Source organism: Acanthochromis polyacanthus, chromosome 2, assembly GCF_021347895.1.
Source record: "Acanthochromis polyacanthus isolate Apoly-LR-REF ecotype Palm Island chromosome 2, KAUST_Apoly_ChrSc, whole genome shotgun sequence".
Taxonomy (NCBI): Eukaryota; Metazoa; Chordata; class Actinopteri; family Pomacentridae; genus Acanthochromis; species Acanthochromis polyacanthus.
This window is the reverse complement of record NC_067114.1, coordinates 10,770,287-10,790,001: the sequence shown is the minus strand read 5'-3', so window position 1 is coordinate 10,790,001 and position 19,715 is coordinate 10,770,287. Positions and strand designations below refer to the sequence as shown.

At 41.4% G+C, this 19,715-nt stretch overlaps 1 protein-coding gene across 4 annotated transcripts; it reads left to right on the top strand.

Moving 5' to 3' along the window:
• The first annotated feature begins 256 nt into the window (after window positions 1-256).
• trim66 (tripartite motif containing 66) lies at window positions 257-19,643 on the top strand. 4 transcript variants are annotated; one of them, XM_022192288.2, is made up of 18 exons: window positions 257-397; window positions 3,578-3,834; window positions 4,738-4,951; window positions 6,926-7,055; window positions 7,384-7,500; window positions 7,667-7,781; window positions 8,035-8,181; window positions 8,847-8,964; window positions 9,308-10,116; window positions 12,299-12,505; window positions 14,184-14,313; window positions 14,405-14,486; window positions 14,565-14,751; window positions 15,570-16,477; window positions 16,583-16,703; window positions 16,833-16,907; window positions 17,626-17,778; window positions 17,919-19,643. In XM_022192288.2, exons 2-18 carry the CDS (start codon window positions 3,826-3,828, stop codon window positions 18,153-18,155), a joined length of 3,759 nt encoding a protein of 1,252 aa, XP_022047980.2. In that variant the 5' UTR covers window positions 257-397; window positions 3,578-3,825; the 3' UTR covers window positions 18,156-19,643. The 4 variants fall into 4 exon arrangements, with proteins under 4 accessions (XP_022047980.2, XP_022047979.2, XP_022047978.2 ...); XM_022192287.2 differs by having other exon boundaries at window positions 263-397; window positions 3,527-3,834; XM_022192286.2 differs by having other exon boundaries at window positions 304-985.
• The last annotated feature ends 72 nt before the right edge of the window (window positions 19,644-19,715 follow it).

Here is a 19,715-nt window from a genome sequence, read left to right as displayed (position 1 = left end):
TTTTATGAAAAGAAAAGTAAAAAAATTAAAAAATAACAATACTACTCAGCAGCAAATTTTACTGTGGTCAGAAGCTCTCAGTATAAATTATAGTACAGATAGGGAGCAGTGCAGCTTGAATATATTTGTTTTTTACGTATTGTTACTTATAATGTAGAAGTTCCTCATATAAAAGATGTGACAGAGACCCGCCATTGTATTAAACTTGCCACTCACAGCCCAGACCTCCCTCCAAGTTTCACACTTCAGCTTTGAGACAACGTCAGAAGTATTGCATGAGAGCAGAGTATAAAATCTCACGATTAACTGCGAGACTTGGAATCTCCCAAAATTTTGTCCGGGCCAAAGAGCGACATCCGATGGGGAGGGATCGACACTCGGAGATGCGCGGGTCAAGGTAAAAAAAAAAGAAGAAAGAAAAAAGAAAGCAAGAAAGAAAAAAGAAAAGACAGTTTGGGGCTTTGTGCACACACACACACACACACACACACAGCATGAGTGACGGGCCGTCAGTGTGCAGCAGCCTCGTTTCCTCCAGAGCGAAAACACTCTGACGCGCACTCATGTTTACCTGCTCGGATGTTTTTGCATGAGCGGTGACGCCTCACGAGTAACAGGAATTGATTTGTGCGCAGTTTGCAGTGCGCCGACTTTGCGTTGCTCGTCCTGTCCGCTCTGATCGTACCGTGATGCCATGATAGGGGCGTAATCTCTTGCGCACTTTCTAAAAAATAATGTCACGCTGCTCAGTGATGCGCCGGAGGTGAGGCTGCTGCTGCTGCTGCTGCTGCTGATGCAGAGGCAGGCAGGCTGGCTGGATGTGGATGCGGGGGCAGGTTCTCTGCACATTTGACTGACACGCTGACTGTTATTAATCGAAGGCACGTTAATAAAGTGCTGGGAGAACAGATGGAACAGGTAGCCAAACGTGTAACATGACAGAAGGAAAAGCACTGGAAAGCCCAAATTCCCACAGCTTTATACAGTGAGTAATAAAACTATGGTGGTGTTTGTAGTTAATGCCAGTTTTCTCAGTAGGTCAATGTGATACTCAAACTGGGATTTGTTGTGTTGCAGTGTTTGCAAATTAGTGAATCCTCAATGCCTAACAGTCTGCAAAAAAGACAGTTTGTTACAATAATGAAATGCAGCTCATCATTAACTCCTGCACAAGAGGACAAAATGCATGCAGCTCTCTATGTGCATGGAGCTCTTTGTGTTAATTTTGCATAATGAATGTCTGAGGAGTGAAAGGTTTTGCTGATAAAGTGCAGGTTTTGATCCCATGCACCTCTTAATGGTGTGCAAGATTTTTTATTTTTATTTTGCTTAAATATGGCTTGTGCTGTGTCAATTTAACATATTTGATTCAACTAAGATGCTCCCTTAAATCATGGCTGCACAGGGCTTTAACAGGATTTTATAAATAGGCGTCCAAATTCTCCAGCAAGCCACTGTGAGGAGTCTGAAAAGTGTCCTGGAGAGTTTTTCCTCCCATTTAATCCCTGCATTTACCTGTTATTTTTTTGTAAATTTAATAATATGCACATACTAAATGTTGATTTAATTTAACTTTAAAGGTATTTAATAAATGGGAACCAGCCTCTGAATCCTCCAGTCCTCTGAGAGAAAGTAACTTCTCTGTAAGAAGTCTGATGTTAGTAGTAAGGTAGTAGACACTCAGCTTTCTCAATGTTTTCGCTGAATATTGCACATTACACCGTGGCAATACAGTGTTTTAGATTTTGCAGGTGATGGTTCAAATAAGCAGATTTGTTCATGCACTGTTGTAAATAAAATTAACAAGATTAATTTAAAGCTGCATTAATGACTCTCTATATATACAATATCAAATTTTAATATTGAATCAAAATTCAAAACACTACTTCTACTATAATATCAACGTGATTACCCTCATAAATGGACCAACAGTGGAATATTGCTGCTTTATGGACTTTATTGTTAGTTCAGTGCTGCTGCCGTTAACCTCTTTTCCAGCTGTAAAAGCCTCTGAGAAACACTCTGTATGTTGCTGGATTAGCATCATACATTAACTGTCAGTGGCATGTGGGAAAAAGATCTTTTTATAGTCGTGAGTTAAAACAGGTTTGTTTGTCTGCTTTTTTTTTTTGGAGTTTTTCTGCCCCCAAGCTGCCAAAAATGTATTTATGCCCCTTTAAAGTAGGCACATTTTTAATATAATTTAGATGCTGTACTAGTTGACACAACCCATACTGAAAAGATAAACTTAATTTGGCAAATTTCTCTTTAGAAGCTTGTATCTTTATGAAGCCTGAATCAAGGAGTTTCTTCTATAATGTAATTTTAAAGGATTTGCTAGATAGCAGGCAAGTGAAGATGCTGATGGATTTCTGTGCAGAACAGAGAGAAAGTTATTTAAGGTGAGAAATAGTAAAACGGTGTAATAACTTCACAGCTGCTGAAGATAATCCTGCTTTCTTTGTGACCTCATCACCTCGGTGTTAATAGATGTTACATCGTGGCTGCTTTCAAGGGAGAGATCACAGCACAGGTTTCTATTATTGTGACATCTCTTGAGATGGCATGCGTATCTAGCGCCAGCTTAGCAGAGCAGGGAAGCTGGCGGGAGGTTTCAGTGTAAAAGATAAATGCTGGGAAGGTGCACAGAAAGCAAGTGCACAGTTTGAAGGCGCTACGGAGAAGAGTGAACGAGACACGGGGTGCACTACGACTGACTAATTGTGTTTCAAATTGGGTCTTTGAGCACACAATGGGGAATGGGATTTCTCTGAGCTCCCCACTGAAGCATCCAAGGATGAGAAAGTTGTCAGATTTGTAGGTCAGGCTGTAGGGGGTGTTGTTAGGCAGACTCCTTCATAGGTCCAGATGTCACGGTGGTTTCTTTCAGGCCTTTAGTTGATGGTGAGCTTAAGTTTCGATTGGTTTCAACCACGCTATGTTCCACAGTTTCCTCTCTCAGCTTTTATGCAACTGCTTCTTGCAGTCAGAGTAAACATCCCGTCTGTGTACATCTTTCTTCTTGGTCAACAGCTAGCTTCTTTTCTTTCCTGTGTGTGCTATAATTATACGTCATGTTGTGTGAAAATCCTAATTGATTTTATGGTGTTAGAGGGAATTGCAGGAGTGTATCCTAGTCCCATCTGGAGCTTGATCAGAGCCTGACCCGGTTTCGGTGTGCTACGTTAGAGTGTAGCTCCTCTGGGACCTGTCCCCTCCTCATGCTGACAAAGGGAAGAAGGGCACAGCTGGCCCATCCCAGCCCAGCTCAACATAGCCTGACACAACCTGAGCTTGAAATCACCTAATCCTGTGCCAAAGAACCGAAAAGGTGCTTGCATTACAGTTTCTCCCTCCTTTCTCATTGTAGGTCACTTGGTCTTCCTACCTCCATTTTGGAAAGGGCTTCCGGGGATATTTTGCCCTACAAAAAATAATTATGTTATCTCCCTAATTCCCAATTATTATGCACAGGCTTATTTAAGAAAAAGGATTAGATTTTCTTTCCTTTTTTTGGTGACTGCAGCAGCCGAGCGGAGGATGAATTTGAACATGACACTCCTCTCCTCCGCTGCAGTGAGGGGTCCTACACTTGGATGAACTGGGGGAGGAGAGAGCACAGCGAGGCTGTCATGTAAGCCGTCTCCACTGGGGCCACCTCTTGGTGCACATTGCTTCCTGCCTCAGGTAGAAGCCTCAGTGTTTCTGCTGCTGAGGCGTCAGGCTGCTATCTCTCTCTCTCTCTCTCTCTCTGTCTCTCTCTCTCCCTCTCCTCTCAACTCCCTCCTGCTGAGAAGGCAACAGATCCACTCTCAAAGCACTGAAATGGAGAAGGTAAGGTGTCTCTTTCAGCATCGCTTCCTATCTTCAATTTCACTTTTTGTCTTTTCTGATAGAGTGGGGTATTGTTTCCTTTTGTGCAGCAGTTTCTGAATTTGCACTGTTGGCCTTTCTGTATGACTTGGCATGGTTCCTGTGTTTGTGTTGCTCTTTTCTCACCTCAAAAGTCCCGCTAGATCGCAGGAATACCCGTGCCATCGTCTGTGGACAAGGCACAGGGATTTAAAAGTGGATTTGGTCCCAAGATGTTGTTCAGTGCTCTAAAATTTGTAAGAAGGGTCAACTGTAAATGATGAATGTCTCCACCGGGATAAATTAATGAAGTTAAGCCAATAAAAGTTGTAATGTGCATCATCTGAGTAGATTTATGTTGACAGCGTTAGTGTTCTCTTAGTAGTTCACATCTGAAACAAGCACAAGAGACTACAAGGACTTTTGAATGTTTTTGATAATGAATTTCAAAATCCTTTTTTTGAATGATTTTAATGTTGAGATATTCTCTATACATGTTTAAATGCTCTACTACTATAACTAATGTAGCCCAGGTTTGATTTCATCCTCACAAGCAGCTCAATCATATCCTACTGAGAGTCTCTGAGGCATTTGCAAGCATGAGAATGTATAACAAGTCTTTGAAGTGCGATTTTGCCCCAAAGGAAAGCAGCATCACAAATTTCTCTCACACATGCCACCTCATCTTTTTATCACACAGCCCGATGTGTATGTGTGTGTGTGTGTGTGTGTGTGTGTGTGTGTGTGTGTGTGTGTGTGTGTGTGTGTGTGTGTGTGTGTGTGTGTGTGTGTGTGTGTGTGTGTGTGTGTGTGTGTGTGTGTGTGTGTGTGTGAAAATGAGCTCATTGTGTCTTTTTAAACAGAAGGGTTGTTTTTTCCTTCCAGAGCTGCTCAGAGTGCACAGAGCCGACACTTGCTCAGAGTCTGTGTACGCTCTGCAACAAGTGGTTGTGTTACCAGTGCACTGATGTGCATCAGCATCACAGAGCCTCTACCACTTCGCAGTACGCAGACTCGCACCAGCAACAGAGGCCCAGTACCACCCAGTGTCCTGACCTGCACCAGAGAGGCTCCAGCACGTTGCCTCCTACTGGACAAGGCAAGATGTGCATTGAGACAGATTATCAGTGAACGTCTTTTTTGTTTTCCTTTCTGTTCTCTCTTCTTTAGCTGTTATTTATCATGTTTCAGGTGGAACCACTGCAGTGAATAATGTATGATAGTGGCAGTGGTTGATAATAGTTCTTAGAGATCCATGTGCTTTATTACACCTATCTTTAACAACGTGGCCCAGATTCTGAAGTGCTCGGATGATTTCATTTTTGCTAATATTAGTGTGTTGCTATTTAAAGCCCCTCAAGTATGCCCGGCAGCTTTGTTGCCAGCTGCTTTTGCAGGGACTGCATTGCACAAGTTGTCAAATTGTAGCATTCACAACGGCTTTATTGTGATGTGGGAGTGTTGCTGTTTGCTTTGTGTACTTGTGAGAAGAACTGTGTGACTGCGCTTTTAGACAGGATGTGGTCAGTCAGTTCAGGTCGATGCAGATGGGGTTGATGTTCAGCTCTCTACCACAGAGATGTGTGATGATGTGCAGACAGGAGGGGGTTGGTTGAGGTTAGCCGGCCAGCAGAGAGCAGTAGGGCTACGTTCATTAGCCTCATCCAGCTATTGTTAGACAGACGTTCTGTGGGCCAACAGTTTCTTCTGTGATGCATTTAGAAATGTGTGAGAACTGTTTTGAAGTCTCTGTATTAGTAAGAGTGAGTTGGTACTTCAAAGGCAAAATGGACAATATTGAAATATTAACTAATGTTTTACCCTCATTTCAGCATTGTTTTGCACAGTCCCTCTGCAACCTCAACTTCCTTTAGTGCCAACCTATTTCCCACAACAATGTCATGGTTTTGGTATAAGCCTGCAGAGGTAGACCAGCTTCAACATCACATAGCAATCTAACTTGCCACAGTTCACTTTAAACCATGCAATTGCTGTTCCAACTACTGCACTGTGTAAAAGTGCCACATATTTTGTATATGAAAGTCTTAAATCTTCCGTTAAAAAATTATTGACACAGTAGTCTTTTGAGCATTGTGGCCATTTTCAGATAAACACTATAGTACCTTCTCATAACTGGAAAAGCAGGATTTTAAATGTTTGATCATTATATTGTCCAGTTGTTTCAGTTTGACAGTCTTGGAAACATACTCATTTCCTTTCTAGATTCTTGAAGTGACCTTAGACTATCATAAAGACTGGAAACCTGCAAAAAGGCAGCTTTGGTGTGTTTAAAGGAAAAAAATCCACCTACAAGAAACTGTAAAGCTAACTCATTAATATCAATTACATGAGTTTTTCATTCTGTACAAAAAAAAGTACAACAATGTGCTGGACTAATTCTTGGCTGGGCCAGTGACTTCCAGGAAGTGACTGCTTCCAGGATAAATATAGTCCAGCATAATACGCAACACAGAACTCCCTGTGAAAGCACAGCCTGTTATTTTACATTTTGACCACCAGTCAGCAGAAGAAAATGCAATTCAACTTTGTCTTTGCTCTTAACATTAGATCCAGTGTATTGTGCAGATCCAGTCCTTTTACAACACAGTGACAGGCTCCATATGTGGTTCGCTTTAACTCAGTTCAAATCAATCCAGTCACCGTGGCACTTAGGGGACTACAGTGAGGGTTTTAGAGCTCTTTCAATGTTTTATTTTAGTCAATTTGCTCTATTCTGATGAGTCCCAAAGACCCATTGTAACAGTAATAAAGCTATAAATGACATCAAGAAATAAAATCCCTCCAGCAGTTGCAGTTTCGTTTTGAAATAAAATATTAATCTTTCTTTACCACATGGTTCTACAAATAGGCTCAAAGGAGTCAGTTGCGTGCCTGAACGCTTTAAAAGGCTAGTTTAGCAGATGACACTTTACTACTACAAATATTTGTCCTCTTCTGATGCATTTTTAGAAGCGTCTAGCCCTCTTGCAGCTCTGGATGTGAATTGCCTGTTGACTTTTTCTAATACTCCCCGCTCTGTCCCCTCTCCCTCCTCTCGCTGAATGTCTTTCAGGCCCAGGGTCATATCCTTGTTCCCTCCTCATGTGCCACTCTCACAGACAGGAGCCCTTGGAGCTTTTTTGTGAGTCATGTGACCTTCTGTGCTGTAGCAGCTGTCACCTGTCCTCCCACAAAAACCACAGGTCAGTCCTCAGATGCACACCACAAGGACACTGCCGAGAAGGGCTAACCGCAGGTTAAAAACTTCCCCTGAGCTGCAACACTCTTTAACTGCCTTGTCACTTTTATCATCTGTATCTGCATACACTACCCTTGGCCGGCCTAACGTTCATTAAGTATTCATACCCTTTTGTTTTCTGTGATGTTACAGCACAGTAGCTTGCCTCGAAGGTCACCTGCATAATGTCTTGTCCTCAGGGGAAACAAATTTTAATCTGGTGTTCCTCATGCCCAGAGAATAAATTAGTGAACTTTCTGTCTGGTGGCTGCTGTGATCTCTCGTGCGTTTAGGGTGATGCAGATCGGGAAGGCCCTGCAGGATCAGCAGTGGCTGTTTGAGAGCCTGATGGTGCAGGTGGAGGAGAGGAGGTCTGCTGTGGAGAACAATGCCAAACAGATAGAGGACAGGTTGGTTTCAACTCACACAGAGCCAGAATCATAGTCCCAGTTCTGTGCAACGCCAGTCAATAATTTAGCAGTGTGAAATATAGCAAGCTAATGAATAAATAACTGTCTGAAATGCTGCTTTCTTCTGCATCTGGGAGAGACATTTCCCCCCTTTCTGTCTTTGTAGACTTCATGGAGTAAAGATTGCACACAGGAAGGCAGAGAACCAGATTAAAATGGCAAAGATGATTATGATGAACGAGCTTAACAAACGAGCCAACCTATTAATAGAGCAACTGGAGGTAATTACTTTCTCATTCTTTCTTTCCTTCTTATCGTTCAGCCAGCTGCGAATGTACATGCAAAGAATCTGTAACTGCCATGATGTAATCAGCCCTGAAAGCAAGCAAACGAGAGCCAATAATAATCTGTCAAAGTTGCTTAAACCAGCATCTTAGGAGCTACATCTGTCAAAGAAAAGCATTGTTGATTAGCCCACAGTTCAGCCACTGTGTTCCAGTAATTACACATGCATTTTTAAAAATTCCTTTGCAGAAGATTTCGGAGGGTTTCCAGCAGCGTCTGGAGGACCAGCTGCAAGGGGCAATAGAGATATGTGGCCAGCTGGACCACATTCAGAAGTTCATCACCTGGGCTTCGACCCATCACTGCAGAGGTCCGGTGCTCTTCAGCAGGGCTCTGGTAGGAAGACAAGACAGATTGTAACACACACACACATGCATAGTCCTGTGAGGACAATAATAATTAATTTCTCTAGAGAAAATTGCTGAAGATGCATCACTGGCTTCATTTCAGCGTGGGCTCAGAAACTACAGGAAGCCTTGTTATGTGCAGGAAGCATGGAGTTAGAAAGATGCAGACTTTTACCAGGCAGGTGCAGTTTAGAAAAAAGTCCAATGGCATGAAGGCATAAGAGGTATTTTTGGAACTTCACCCATACGAAGGACAAAGAGTGAGGATGTTTTGGTTCCTTTGCATCAATTATGATTAATTTTGCAAATGTGCCTCTTGAGATACCTGCAGCTTTATGGAGGTTCATGTTAAATCACTAACATGCCCCAAACAAAACACTGCAAAAGCAGCCCTAAAAACATCTATTTGAAGTCATATTCCGTACTTAGGTCAGGTTTAGTTTATTTATTGTCACTGTGATTGATTTGGTTCAATAGTAGACATCATAATGAGATCTTTCACTGTAAGACATGACATGTTTTAGCACTTTTCATCAATCTGGACATGTCTTTTGAATGCGTCTTTGCTTTTTCTTTGTAATTTTACTATGCAAACTACTAAAGGCAGTGATGAAAATGCATCCTGTTTATATAAACTATATATTCCTCTTGCAGATTTCTCTTCAGATGCAGCAGCTGCTTGAAGCATCTCTCCACTCAGACTCTTGGAGTCCTGTCAAGATCAAATTCAACTGGGATGCCAGCTACTGGACGAAGCAGATTTCTTCTTTAGGTAAAGTTAATTCTATTAAGGCAAAATACTATTTTACATTAGTGGATGTTTAATTTGCATAAGATAAATGAACCTGGAAATAAGCTCTCAGTAAAAATGTCAGTGCTTTAGAATCCAAATTAGATGTTTTGATAACATGATTAAATTAGCATTCTAAAAGTTTTTGAAATATTTTTGTTTATGTCAATTTGTCTCTTATATACTGCTTTGAATATTTCTTGCAAGGCAATATCAGCTCACTCAAAAAACTTTTGGCACATCCAAACAATTACCGTGCAAATCCATATTATTGTGGCATGCTGTTTGTGAACAGAGCTCTGACTGTGACTCTGTTGCCCTGCAGGCCAGCTGACTGTTGAGGGGGGAAACTGCACATATCCTCCGGGGTTGGCCTGCTCCAGCATTATGAGACCACAGCCCATCACCTGCTTGGCTCTGCCTCCTGTGTTTCACAGAGGACGAGAGCCAGGCTGTGGGTACCAGGCCTGCTGTGAGCCCCAGATGTGCTGCCTACACGGCATTCCCTCTCAGCCAGATCATCCAAGTCTGGACAAAAGCCAGCTGGACGCTACACTTTATAACTCCAGCTGTGCTCAGCCTGCTCTTATTTCCGCCTCTCTGCAGCAAAGCCAGTCGCTCCAGAGGTGCTGGGACATGGAGAGCTCCTTGCAATGCCCTCCCCCTACATCACCTGTCATCCAGCTCAACTGCAGCCGAGGATCTGCATCTCAGGCACAAGCTGCTGACTCCCAACCCCACTCTCAGTCATATCTGTCTTATCACCAACACCAGAGAGAAGTTCTTCCAGACAGCCAGGCTCAGCTAAGCGCAGACCGGGGCAGGCAAGGCCAATATCAGGGGAAGCTGTCGACCAGCGAAACTCTGCAGCAGGAGATCAGCCACACGGTTGTGGACAGAGATGTGATGACTGAAGAGAGCTGGGAGGAGAGGTGTAGAGTGGAGGAGGCTTGTGGACAGACAGCAGTGGTTGAAAGCAGAGAGCTGTTGGAGGAGGACCTGCAGCAGGAGAGGAGGAAGCAGAGTCCTGCCCAACAACAGCAGCAGCTTCAGGCTTCTTTAGCAGCTGAGCTGAGAAAAGAGCAGCAGAGGACCAGACCTGCACTGATGCTCAGAGACCACAGAGATGGCCGGGTGAGAGATTAAGTACACTTCAGTGTGAATTAAATCATTATATCCCAAAGCGAAAACTTTAAATATAAAGGCAACAAATCACCAGACGTATCAAATAGAACAGTATGCAATTATTTCAGATTTTAGATTTCAATCAGATTCATTTTTGATCTTGGAAACAGCTGCCAAGTTACGCAATATTCCCGACCCAAATGAACATTTCTGAATTCAAGTAACTTTTGAAGGTCAGATAGATAGATTTTTAGAACTGACTGTCATTATAAGGTGAGTTAAGACTTTAAATAAACTCCTCCTACAGAGGAGTTAAACATCAGCTGAGGTATGTCTTTTTACACATTCAGCCTAGTTTATAGTCCCCATAAATACCTCTAGATAAGCAAATCTGTTCAGTATTTTACACACTTATTGTAATGAAACCGAGCAAATATTACAAATAGTATAACTTACAAAGACATATTTGTCTCGACTTCTGATAATTTTTAAGAAATATACAACCTGGAAAACATTTTACATACCAAATGACATTGACAGCAGTAAATAAATGAGCCGCACAATATTTATTATATTAACTAAAAAATTCTGACTGGAAACAGCTTCATCATGTCGTGAGGTACAGCAATATATTTGTGAACATACAGAGAGAGTTTGCCTCGAGATCAAAGTAAGATTTGTGTACTTCAGTTGTCGGTTTTTTGATTCACACGTGGTTCTGCAAAGTTTCTATGGGCTGAGACTAATTTTTTTTATCCCAGCTCACAGTTCATGACAAGATAAACCACACAAAGCTGTTTATTCACACCTCACAGAAACCACCACTGGTCGATTAAGCCTATTTCCTCTGTAAACGCCAACGTTCAAACACTTGCTCAAGCAAAGAAAAAAAGGAAAGAGAAAGACAACAAAGCTTGTTTCAGAAGCTGTAAAATGGAGTTACACGTAAGTCAAATCAAAAGCCAGTAGAAAAATGTTTTACATAGAAAAGGGTTATTGTGTGTTTCTAAAATGTTGACGTGGAAGGAAGTGTTGAGTGTGAGGCTGCGTTTAGTTTGAACTAATATCCATTAATGACTGAAACTAAAAAAGAACACTTTATTTTAATGCCAGAATGATCACTTCCCAGAGTTGACAGCTCGGCTGAAAACAGATGGCGTTACAGAAAACTGCTCTTGCTTTTGTACAAGAAGGATGATGGGAAAACAAAGAGCTGCTCTGACAATTAAAGGAGAATAAAAGCAGGAGATCCAGGAGAACGCTATTCGTCATAATCACACTTGATGGTAGAGGTTTTAGCAGGCGCATAATCACCTCTTTGAAAATTCTCAAGATGCGTGATTATACGCACATAGAAAAAAATTGTATTGTTACATTTTCAAGTCACAGCATCTGAAAGTGAAATAAAACCGCTTGGGTACAGTCATTTATGTACTTAACCTGTCATTAATGAGCCACTAAGGGAATAGTGGGAGCTGCCAGTTTGATTTTTGCTCTGGTTTACACTGAGATAAATTCTTGTATGCCCCCCCTCATCATTCTACGGAGAAGGATTATAGTCTATTTTTCTACAGTCTGAATTGTGCACACCTCTCCCATGGGGCACAGATCAGGTAAGTGTTTTAATCGCATGATACTTGGGAGCATGTGCTCAGTGTCAGCCTGGCCTGAATATGTATGACGATGTACCAGAAAAAGATGAACCAAAAAAAAGGAGGAGGAGGGACATTTAAAAAAAAACAAAACGTGTGTTAAATGATTTGTCACCCTCCTGCTTACATTAACTGAAGACACAGCTGAGGTGTTTAAAGGAAACACCTGCATCAGGTAAAATGTAATATAACCGAAAGAGACTTGGAGTGATTTGCAGTTAATCAAAGGAACCCACTGAAGCCCTGATGTTGAATTTACATAAGATAATTAGTGTCGTAACCAAAGCTTTCATTGCCAGTACAATAACACTAATATATGCAGCATGTTTGTGCGGTTTGAGTTGTTTTTGATTTAATCCCAGAATAGGCTCTGAGTGATGTTTTTGTTCATTTAGTGTGCAGCACTCAAGGTTGTGTCTGCCGCACACATCCCACTCGTTTTCGTCTCCTTTCAGTTGTTAATGGCACGAACAGGTGCATCTGTGCATATGATGTAGCTTGAAGCCCTGCTCAGTTGTGTATGTTTATGTCTCTGACAGAGATCCACATCCCTGGAGGTGTCGGTGACAACCCGCGAGTGTGTGTCTGATGCTCAGAGCAGCAGGCTCAACCCCAGCTCGGTGTGCTCGAGGAGGAAGAGACGCTCCCAGAGCATCCCGACAGAACTGGCAGCCCCTTCCACCAGCCCCTACACCGAAAGGCCCACAGGATGCACTAACAGCGTAGAGGCAGGAGCTGCAACTAAGGTAACCCTGCTTCAGAATATAAAGACACATGGGGAACAACTGAGGCTGTGCAGTCAGAGGGAATAGAAGTGATCCCAGCCAGGATGTGCACCTTCCACAAGCAGGTTCTGGGATTGCAAAGAAACAGTAATTAAAGTTCTCTGTTCATACACAACTCCGCAAAAAAAACAAACATTTCTCTAAAACTAACTTAAAACAGGCCATCACATTTAAACTGTTTAAACCTAGAAGTAGAAAGAAAGAAGCACATTCTGGAGCATCCATCATGTGGCTTGGTATGATGCAGATTTCAACAGTTAGAGTCTCATGACAACTGGGCTGCTCCATCTGCTGATGAAAATCGTGTTGTACGTTCCAAGCTCTGCAACAGCTACTTAACCTTCTAAACTCCAAAACCAACCTGTGGGTTCGAAATTCAGGTTATCATTTTTTAATGCCAAAATTACACTGAAACAGAAACTGTAAAAACTGTCAGATTTTTTACTTTCTAGTGGTCCAATCATGTGTGACGTGCAGTTCAGTCGGAAATCCCTTTAGAAATTGTTTAGAAATTCACCTTCAACAAATAGTTAACATTCTCCAGACTCCAGAAATCTGCACTTCTTGGCCTAGCTGTGCAACCATTAGTGACTCATCTGCGACCAACAGTCACATGATAAAAATCAATGGACTTTTTGGCTGAACTGCAGGCTGTGTTTACACAGAGCAGAGAGGAGATGAGTATAGAAATGAATAAAACATGTAAGTAGTAAATCTATAGTGCGTAGAGAAATTTTCTTTTCTCCCAATATTGGCAACGCCTGAGGACACTTGGGAAAAATGCTGTGACTGTTTATCTCTGTTTTTAACATTTAAAAAACAAAGAAAATCCAAAATATTCAACTTTCACTTTTTCTTTATGATTTTCTTCCTTAGGACTTTATTTTGCAGTAAAAAAAAAGAGCGCACAGTGAGTAAAAAGTCAGAAACTGGATGAATTTTACTGGGTTAAGATCAAAACCTGACAAAATGAAAAATCTGGTAGTATGGAGGCCAAGAGCTGGAGGCAACATTAGCACACCCACATCTCCACATGTTTTGAGGTAATGTTTGATTTGACAAGGAAGAAGAACAGAAATGAGACAAAAGGAATTTAAGAAGACGTCACGTCTTGTTCTGCTACATAAATTTGAATATCTTACCTCCTGTCATAAAGTCAATTGAAATGTAATGAGAAACTGGTGCAGTACTGATGTAAGACGAAAAAAATCTGAAAAATAAAATCAGAAACTCAGGATAAGAAAAAAAACTCAGTGGCAACAAAAAAAGCAACAGCTTTAGATATTAAATTGATGCATCTGTCAGGAGAGAATCTTTTTGGCATTTTTTCTCCGTTGAAAAATTGCATGCTTTGATAAAAGTACAATGTTCTTTCAAGTTATTATGTGAATGAATAAAAGCTTCATTTTCAAGGAACATATGAATCATTCCATCTAAAATCGTCAAGGGCCTTCTGCTCAACTATATCTGATTTACTTGAACCTTCTCCAAATATAACTAAGAATATATATGCAATCAAGCCCGAAATTAAAAATTTTGCTGATTTGAGACAGAATTACCTATGTATTAAAAACTTGTTTTCTCTGTTGTAAAAGTTGGTGATCTGAAAAGTTTAATGTGATGTTTATTTTGTTCTCAGTATGACATTATGGATCCCAGACAGAGGAGAGCTTCAGATGGAGTACTTTGTGTTGTCAAAGAAACATTATCTGACGTGACCCCATCCAGAGGACACATGTCTCCTTTATTGTCCTATAAGACGGAGCCAGGTACTCAAAAATACCATTCAATTAGTCTCTGTATTCTAGCTCGAGCAGAATCCATAGTTTCTAAATGAATGCCCCTCTTTCTCTTTCTTAGATCATCCCTTCACTTCTGTAAATGAAGAGGTTTGTCATGAAGCCAAGGAGAACTGCAGAGTGTCGAGAAACAGCCACAGCAGGTTTGTAACATCTGTCTGTGCACAAATCATGAAAACAAAGCATGGCTCTCACAACTCATTATCTGCTTTCATCTGAAGTTTGAGGGATGTACAGAAGGAGTCAGGAAGGCCAAAAGTTCCAGTGGTTTGCTTAGAGCGTCTCAAAATACTCGTGTCTCAGCTGCCACCACATGGACGAAGACAGAGCGACCCTTTACCTTCCAGCGGGACGGACGGCAGCGGCACTCCATCTCAGCAGAGAACCTGGCATGAAGGAATGCACGAGGTATGTGGTATTCCTTATTATACTGTACGAGAATGGTGATGTTTAAAAAAAAAAAAACAACAGCAATCATATGGTAGGGTGAAGCATTTTTAAATTCTAGGTTGTTAATGATTCATGGCAGAACTTCTTAACATGGTTCTACAGTAGACATTTTTATATTGTTTTACAATTTGTTTTTGACATAGATTAAACAAAATTTTGCAAGGAAGTGAGCTTTGGAGGCAGATTTTTTTTCAGTTTTGATTGAACCAAACTAGCAGTTTCCCTCAGTCTTTGAGCCTTTGTGGTAAACTATGCTAACCAACTTCTAGCGCTACTTCACACCCACCAACAGATATGAGAGAGGTTCTGATCTTCTTACTTAAGTCTCTGTGAGAAAACAATAAAGATAAAAATGCTGGTGCTTGAACATAATGCTTATAATTAAAAGCAAGAATAGTAAAACGCACTGTTACCTAGGTTTTACACATTTCGCACGTATAAAAGAAGTTTTCACATCCAAATATATGAACGCTCTGTTCTGTCGTCACTTATTTCTAAGTTCTCATTCTCCATGTTCTGAACATGACAGTAAAATGCACAAATCTTTTGTCAGCGGCCTCCCTTGAGTGTGAAGCAGAAAGTATTACTTAAAAATTAAGTTTTTTTAGGGTGTTGCCAAGAATGAATATTAATGAGAAAATAATCTTCTTTTTCCTCTCCTCTCCTCTCCTCTCCTCTCCTCTCCTCTCCTCTCCTCTCCTCTCCTCTCCTCTCCTCTCCTCTCCTCTCCTCTCCTCTCCTCTCCTCTCCTCTCTCTCTCTCTCTTCTAAACACAGGGGATATCTAGAGGCTCAGAGACTAGGAGGACCACCCGCTCGCTCACTGCGCCACCATATGCAGAGCGACCAACTCGTAATCAGTCTACCGCACACTCAATCAGCAGTGACTTTGACAGCCACAGCAACAGAGGGAGCCTCAGCTCTCATAAAACACCCACACTGCCCTCCACTGACTCTAAATATGTGCCACAGAATTACACTGTTCCACTGTATCCAGACTCTGACTCTGATCCCAGGTCGGTCTCAGAGGATGCAGCTGTTTCTCAGGCGGATCCTGACCTACAGCTGGACTCGGATACATCACCCGATTCCGACCCGAATGCACAATCTTCATCTGAGGCCGAACTTGAGTGTCTTGGTGTGGAGGAATCAGCTGCTGCAGGAGAGATGAGGCTGTGTGAGGATTCAGAGCCAAGTCTTGAATATGAGGCAGAGGCAGAATCAGATGCAGGAGCAGGATCTGGATCAGGATCAGAAGAAGGTCAAGGGCTGGACGCTGATGCAGAATCAGGCGATGCTGAAACCGAGTCTGACATCCAGCCTGAGTATGACCCCACCTTTCAGGCTGAGATTGATTCTGATGCCGTGTCCGATCCGCCTCCAGATTGTCACGGCTCTGTGGAGTCTGAGCTCGACGTAGAATCGGACGCCGAGCCAACAACCGACGACCCACAACCACTTCGGTCTGACCTGGACGAGGACATCGGTCCTGGTCAGAGGCCACTTCTGATTGCAAACCCTCAGAGGAGCACAGAGGAAGTCCAGAATGAGCAGGACAGTGCAGAGATGGAGAGCGAGGACTTCTGTGCCGTGTGTCTCATCGGAGGCGACCTGTTGTGCTGTGACCGCTGTCCAAAAGTCTTCCACCTGTCTTGTCACATCCCATCCCTGCTGAGTTTCCCCTCGTAAGCTTCTTATGCGATAATCTGAAATTTAAACATTATCCTCTCACCTCCTTTTAAACAGATTATGTTTTTTTCTAACCTGATGCTGTGTCTTATCGTGTTTAGAGGTGACTGGGTGTGCAGCCTTTGCAGAGATGCTGTGTTGCCAGAGGTCGAATACAACTGTGAAAATGCGAGAGGAGCTGGACACACATCAGAACGTGGACTGTCTGCATGTGACCAGAGAGTAGGTTATTTCATTAGCTGCATTAATAATACCAATGGCTGGTAGCTTAGTGTTTCTTCTTTCTGTGACGGCATTCTTTTTTCCAAACTTTTTAACAATGTGTGTTCATGTTTGGTTGACTGTTTGCAGAAATGTGAAAGGCTGACTCTTCTGATCCTCAGTAATATCCTGAGTGCTCCCTTCCATGAGCCTGTCAGTCCACTTGTGAGTAATCAGCATTTTCTTATACATTAGTTACAACAAAAAGCTTTATTTTTCATTGTGCTTATAGGAAAGCTTTGCTCATGTTTTGGATCCACAGAGCTATATTTGCCAAAGTACAGGGGCTTAATGGCTCCCGTATGAATTGTTTTTTAACCAAAGTTAGATCAAAAGTTAGATCCAAAGTTTCTCAGCAAAGCATAGTGAGTATGTGCACATAATGCCTCAAATCTGTATTGAATGGAGGACAGAGCAATATATTGAAATGCCATTGAGATCTTAAGATGGCCAAGTGCAACAGCCAAATCTCAGTAGCTGCATTTTCTTGCTGAAGGTAAAAAGTGTCACAACATACTATTCAAAATGAAGCATTGTGGTGTTACAGAGACGCCTCAGCCTGCAAGTCAGTTTCTCCACTCTTCACAAAAGGGAGCATAGCATACTCACGTGCTTGCGTGTTTGTTCTTGTGTTCAGGAAGTATGACAAATGTCATCGTTTGAGCACGTTATCATGGTTATCTAGGCTCTAGGATGCCTAATTGAGGTTAAGGTTATGTTCCAAGCAAGTACCTCATACATAGGTGGAGACACTTTTGTCACAGAGATACATAATGCAGCTTATGGAACGGTCATTTAAGGCATTTATAAAGCAAAAGTGTTTTGATGTTAATAAATTGGAATGAGTTATAGAGAACCTAAGTGTCGATGCTTTTTCATGCAGGCACGCCATTACTACCAGATCATCAAGAGGCCAATGGACCTGTCTGTGATCAGAACCAAACTCAATAAGGCGAACACCCGACATTATAACTCACCAGATCAGTTTGTCGCTGATGTGTATCTCATGTTTCGCAACTGTGCAAAGTTTAATTATGTAAGTTGAAAATCTGAAATTCTCTATGTTTGTTTGTGTCATATTTGATCGTGGTTTAAAGTTATAAATATACTAATCATCAGTGAGTACTTCGCTAGTGTTAATGTGACTGTAATGGCGCTTTTTCTCTCTGGCCACAGCCTGACTCTGAGGTGGCCCAAGCAGGCCGCAGCCTCGAGACATTCTTCACCTCCAAGCTGAAAGAGGTTTTCCCAGACAGAGTTTTCTCTGTGACTGAAGCAGATTCTGACAGCGATGAGTACGATGAGGCCTACAGGACCGCTGAGGGTGGTTTTCCCTGGCCAGAGAGGAGGGAGCAATGCCACAGGAAGAGGAAGAGGAGACAGTCTCTGAAGTCGAGGAGACATCACTTCTAACCAGAGGTGAATGGAGTGCAATCATGGTCTCAAAAAATGCTGTTTTTTTGTGTGTAATTATGCTGTTTTTGTCTAGCAGCCTGTGGGACTGCAGCAGTGTTGCCAGTCTGTAATCTAAAATTAGCTCCATGTTGTGGTTTGGAGTAATATGGCAGTGCTGCCATCTGATGGCAGCTAAACAAACTGAAACAACACTTCTAATATTTGAAGTTCTACCTATTGAAGGAGCAATTTTTATTTCTGCAGACTGATCAGAGGAGCAGAGAAAAGTGAAGTGTAGGCCTCAGGCTACATATCTGGAACTCTTTGGATGTCATACAGAGTTTGCTCAGTCACTTGTGCAGCCATAAAGCACATTAAAGTAGCGAGGTGAAGCTGTAGTAGTTACTTTATCATATCATATTTTGGCCAGTGATGATTCGCAGCATATGCACTGCACTGCTTACTGTTTTATGTGGTAACATCAATACCTTACATACCTTATGTCATATGCTTTATTGGATGCTGTAGTTGGATGTTTATTAATCTCACTTTGCATCTCTTTGCATAAATGGACTTCTGTACTTTTTTTAGGCAAACATAGCCCCGACTATACACTGTACTTTAATGTTGGTAAATTCTGTGTTTACCATATTCATAGATGTTTAACATATTTATACCCATGTAACTGTATAGAACTTTATTTTACTATATTTGTCCTTTTAATTACTAAATGATTGCAGGCAATTATCTTAGGTTTGATTATTGATATAATTATTTGTATCAGTAGCTTTTTTTTTTTGAAAAGCAGCAGCAAATTGTGTCCGCTTTGTCTTTTTGAACAGAGTAATTCAGAACGTGAGGTACTACAGCCAGTGTTAAGGCTCAACAGGGCAAAGGTAATATCAGAGGATATACTATCCTCATTAAACAATCCAAGAAAATGTCAATTTTACATTTAAACTTAAATTCCATTTGTGCATACATTATCTTTCACCAGTGTTTCAGCAAAATCTTGTACTCTTCTATTAATTAAATATCTCAGGCGTAATTAAAGTGTAGGGTATTGATATCATTCAGTATTGGTTATTTTAAAAATGTCCTCAGTATTTGTAGAGCCATACTGTTGAAAGGAAATGTGTCATTTTATAATAATGCTGTAGCCTCTTTATACACAACCAATTGCTATTCCCAGTTTTTAAATATACTGTATTTGCTTCATGCAGCTTAAAATAGACTTTGCTTGGCTTTTACGGTAATTACTGCACAAAAGAGAAGTGAATGTACAGGACATGTAACGTTACTTCTTTTCAAATCAGTAGGAGTAATAATGTTTCCGATTGTATCAGGGAAGACTGATAAACTATAGTTATTGTCACTGTTTCAAGAGAGCAGGTTCAAGTTTTCTTTTGTTGTTTTCTTTCTTTATGTTTTGTCTTTTTATTTTTACTGTAACAGCCAGCGATACATGCACATATCTTAATATCAATAAAATGCATTCAAGAGAAATTACATGTTCTTATTATTTTATATTTGCCACCATGATAGATGGACAGATTGAAGCATCGAAATATGAATTGC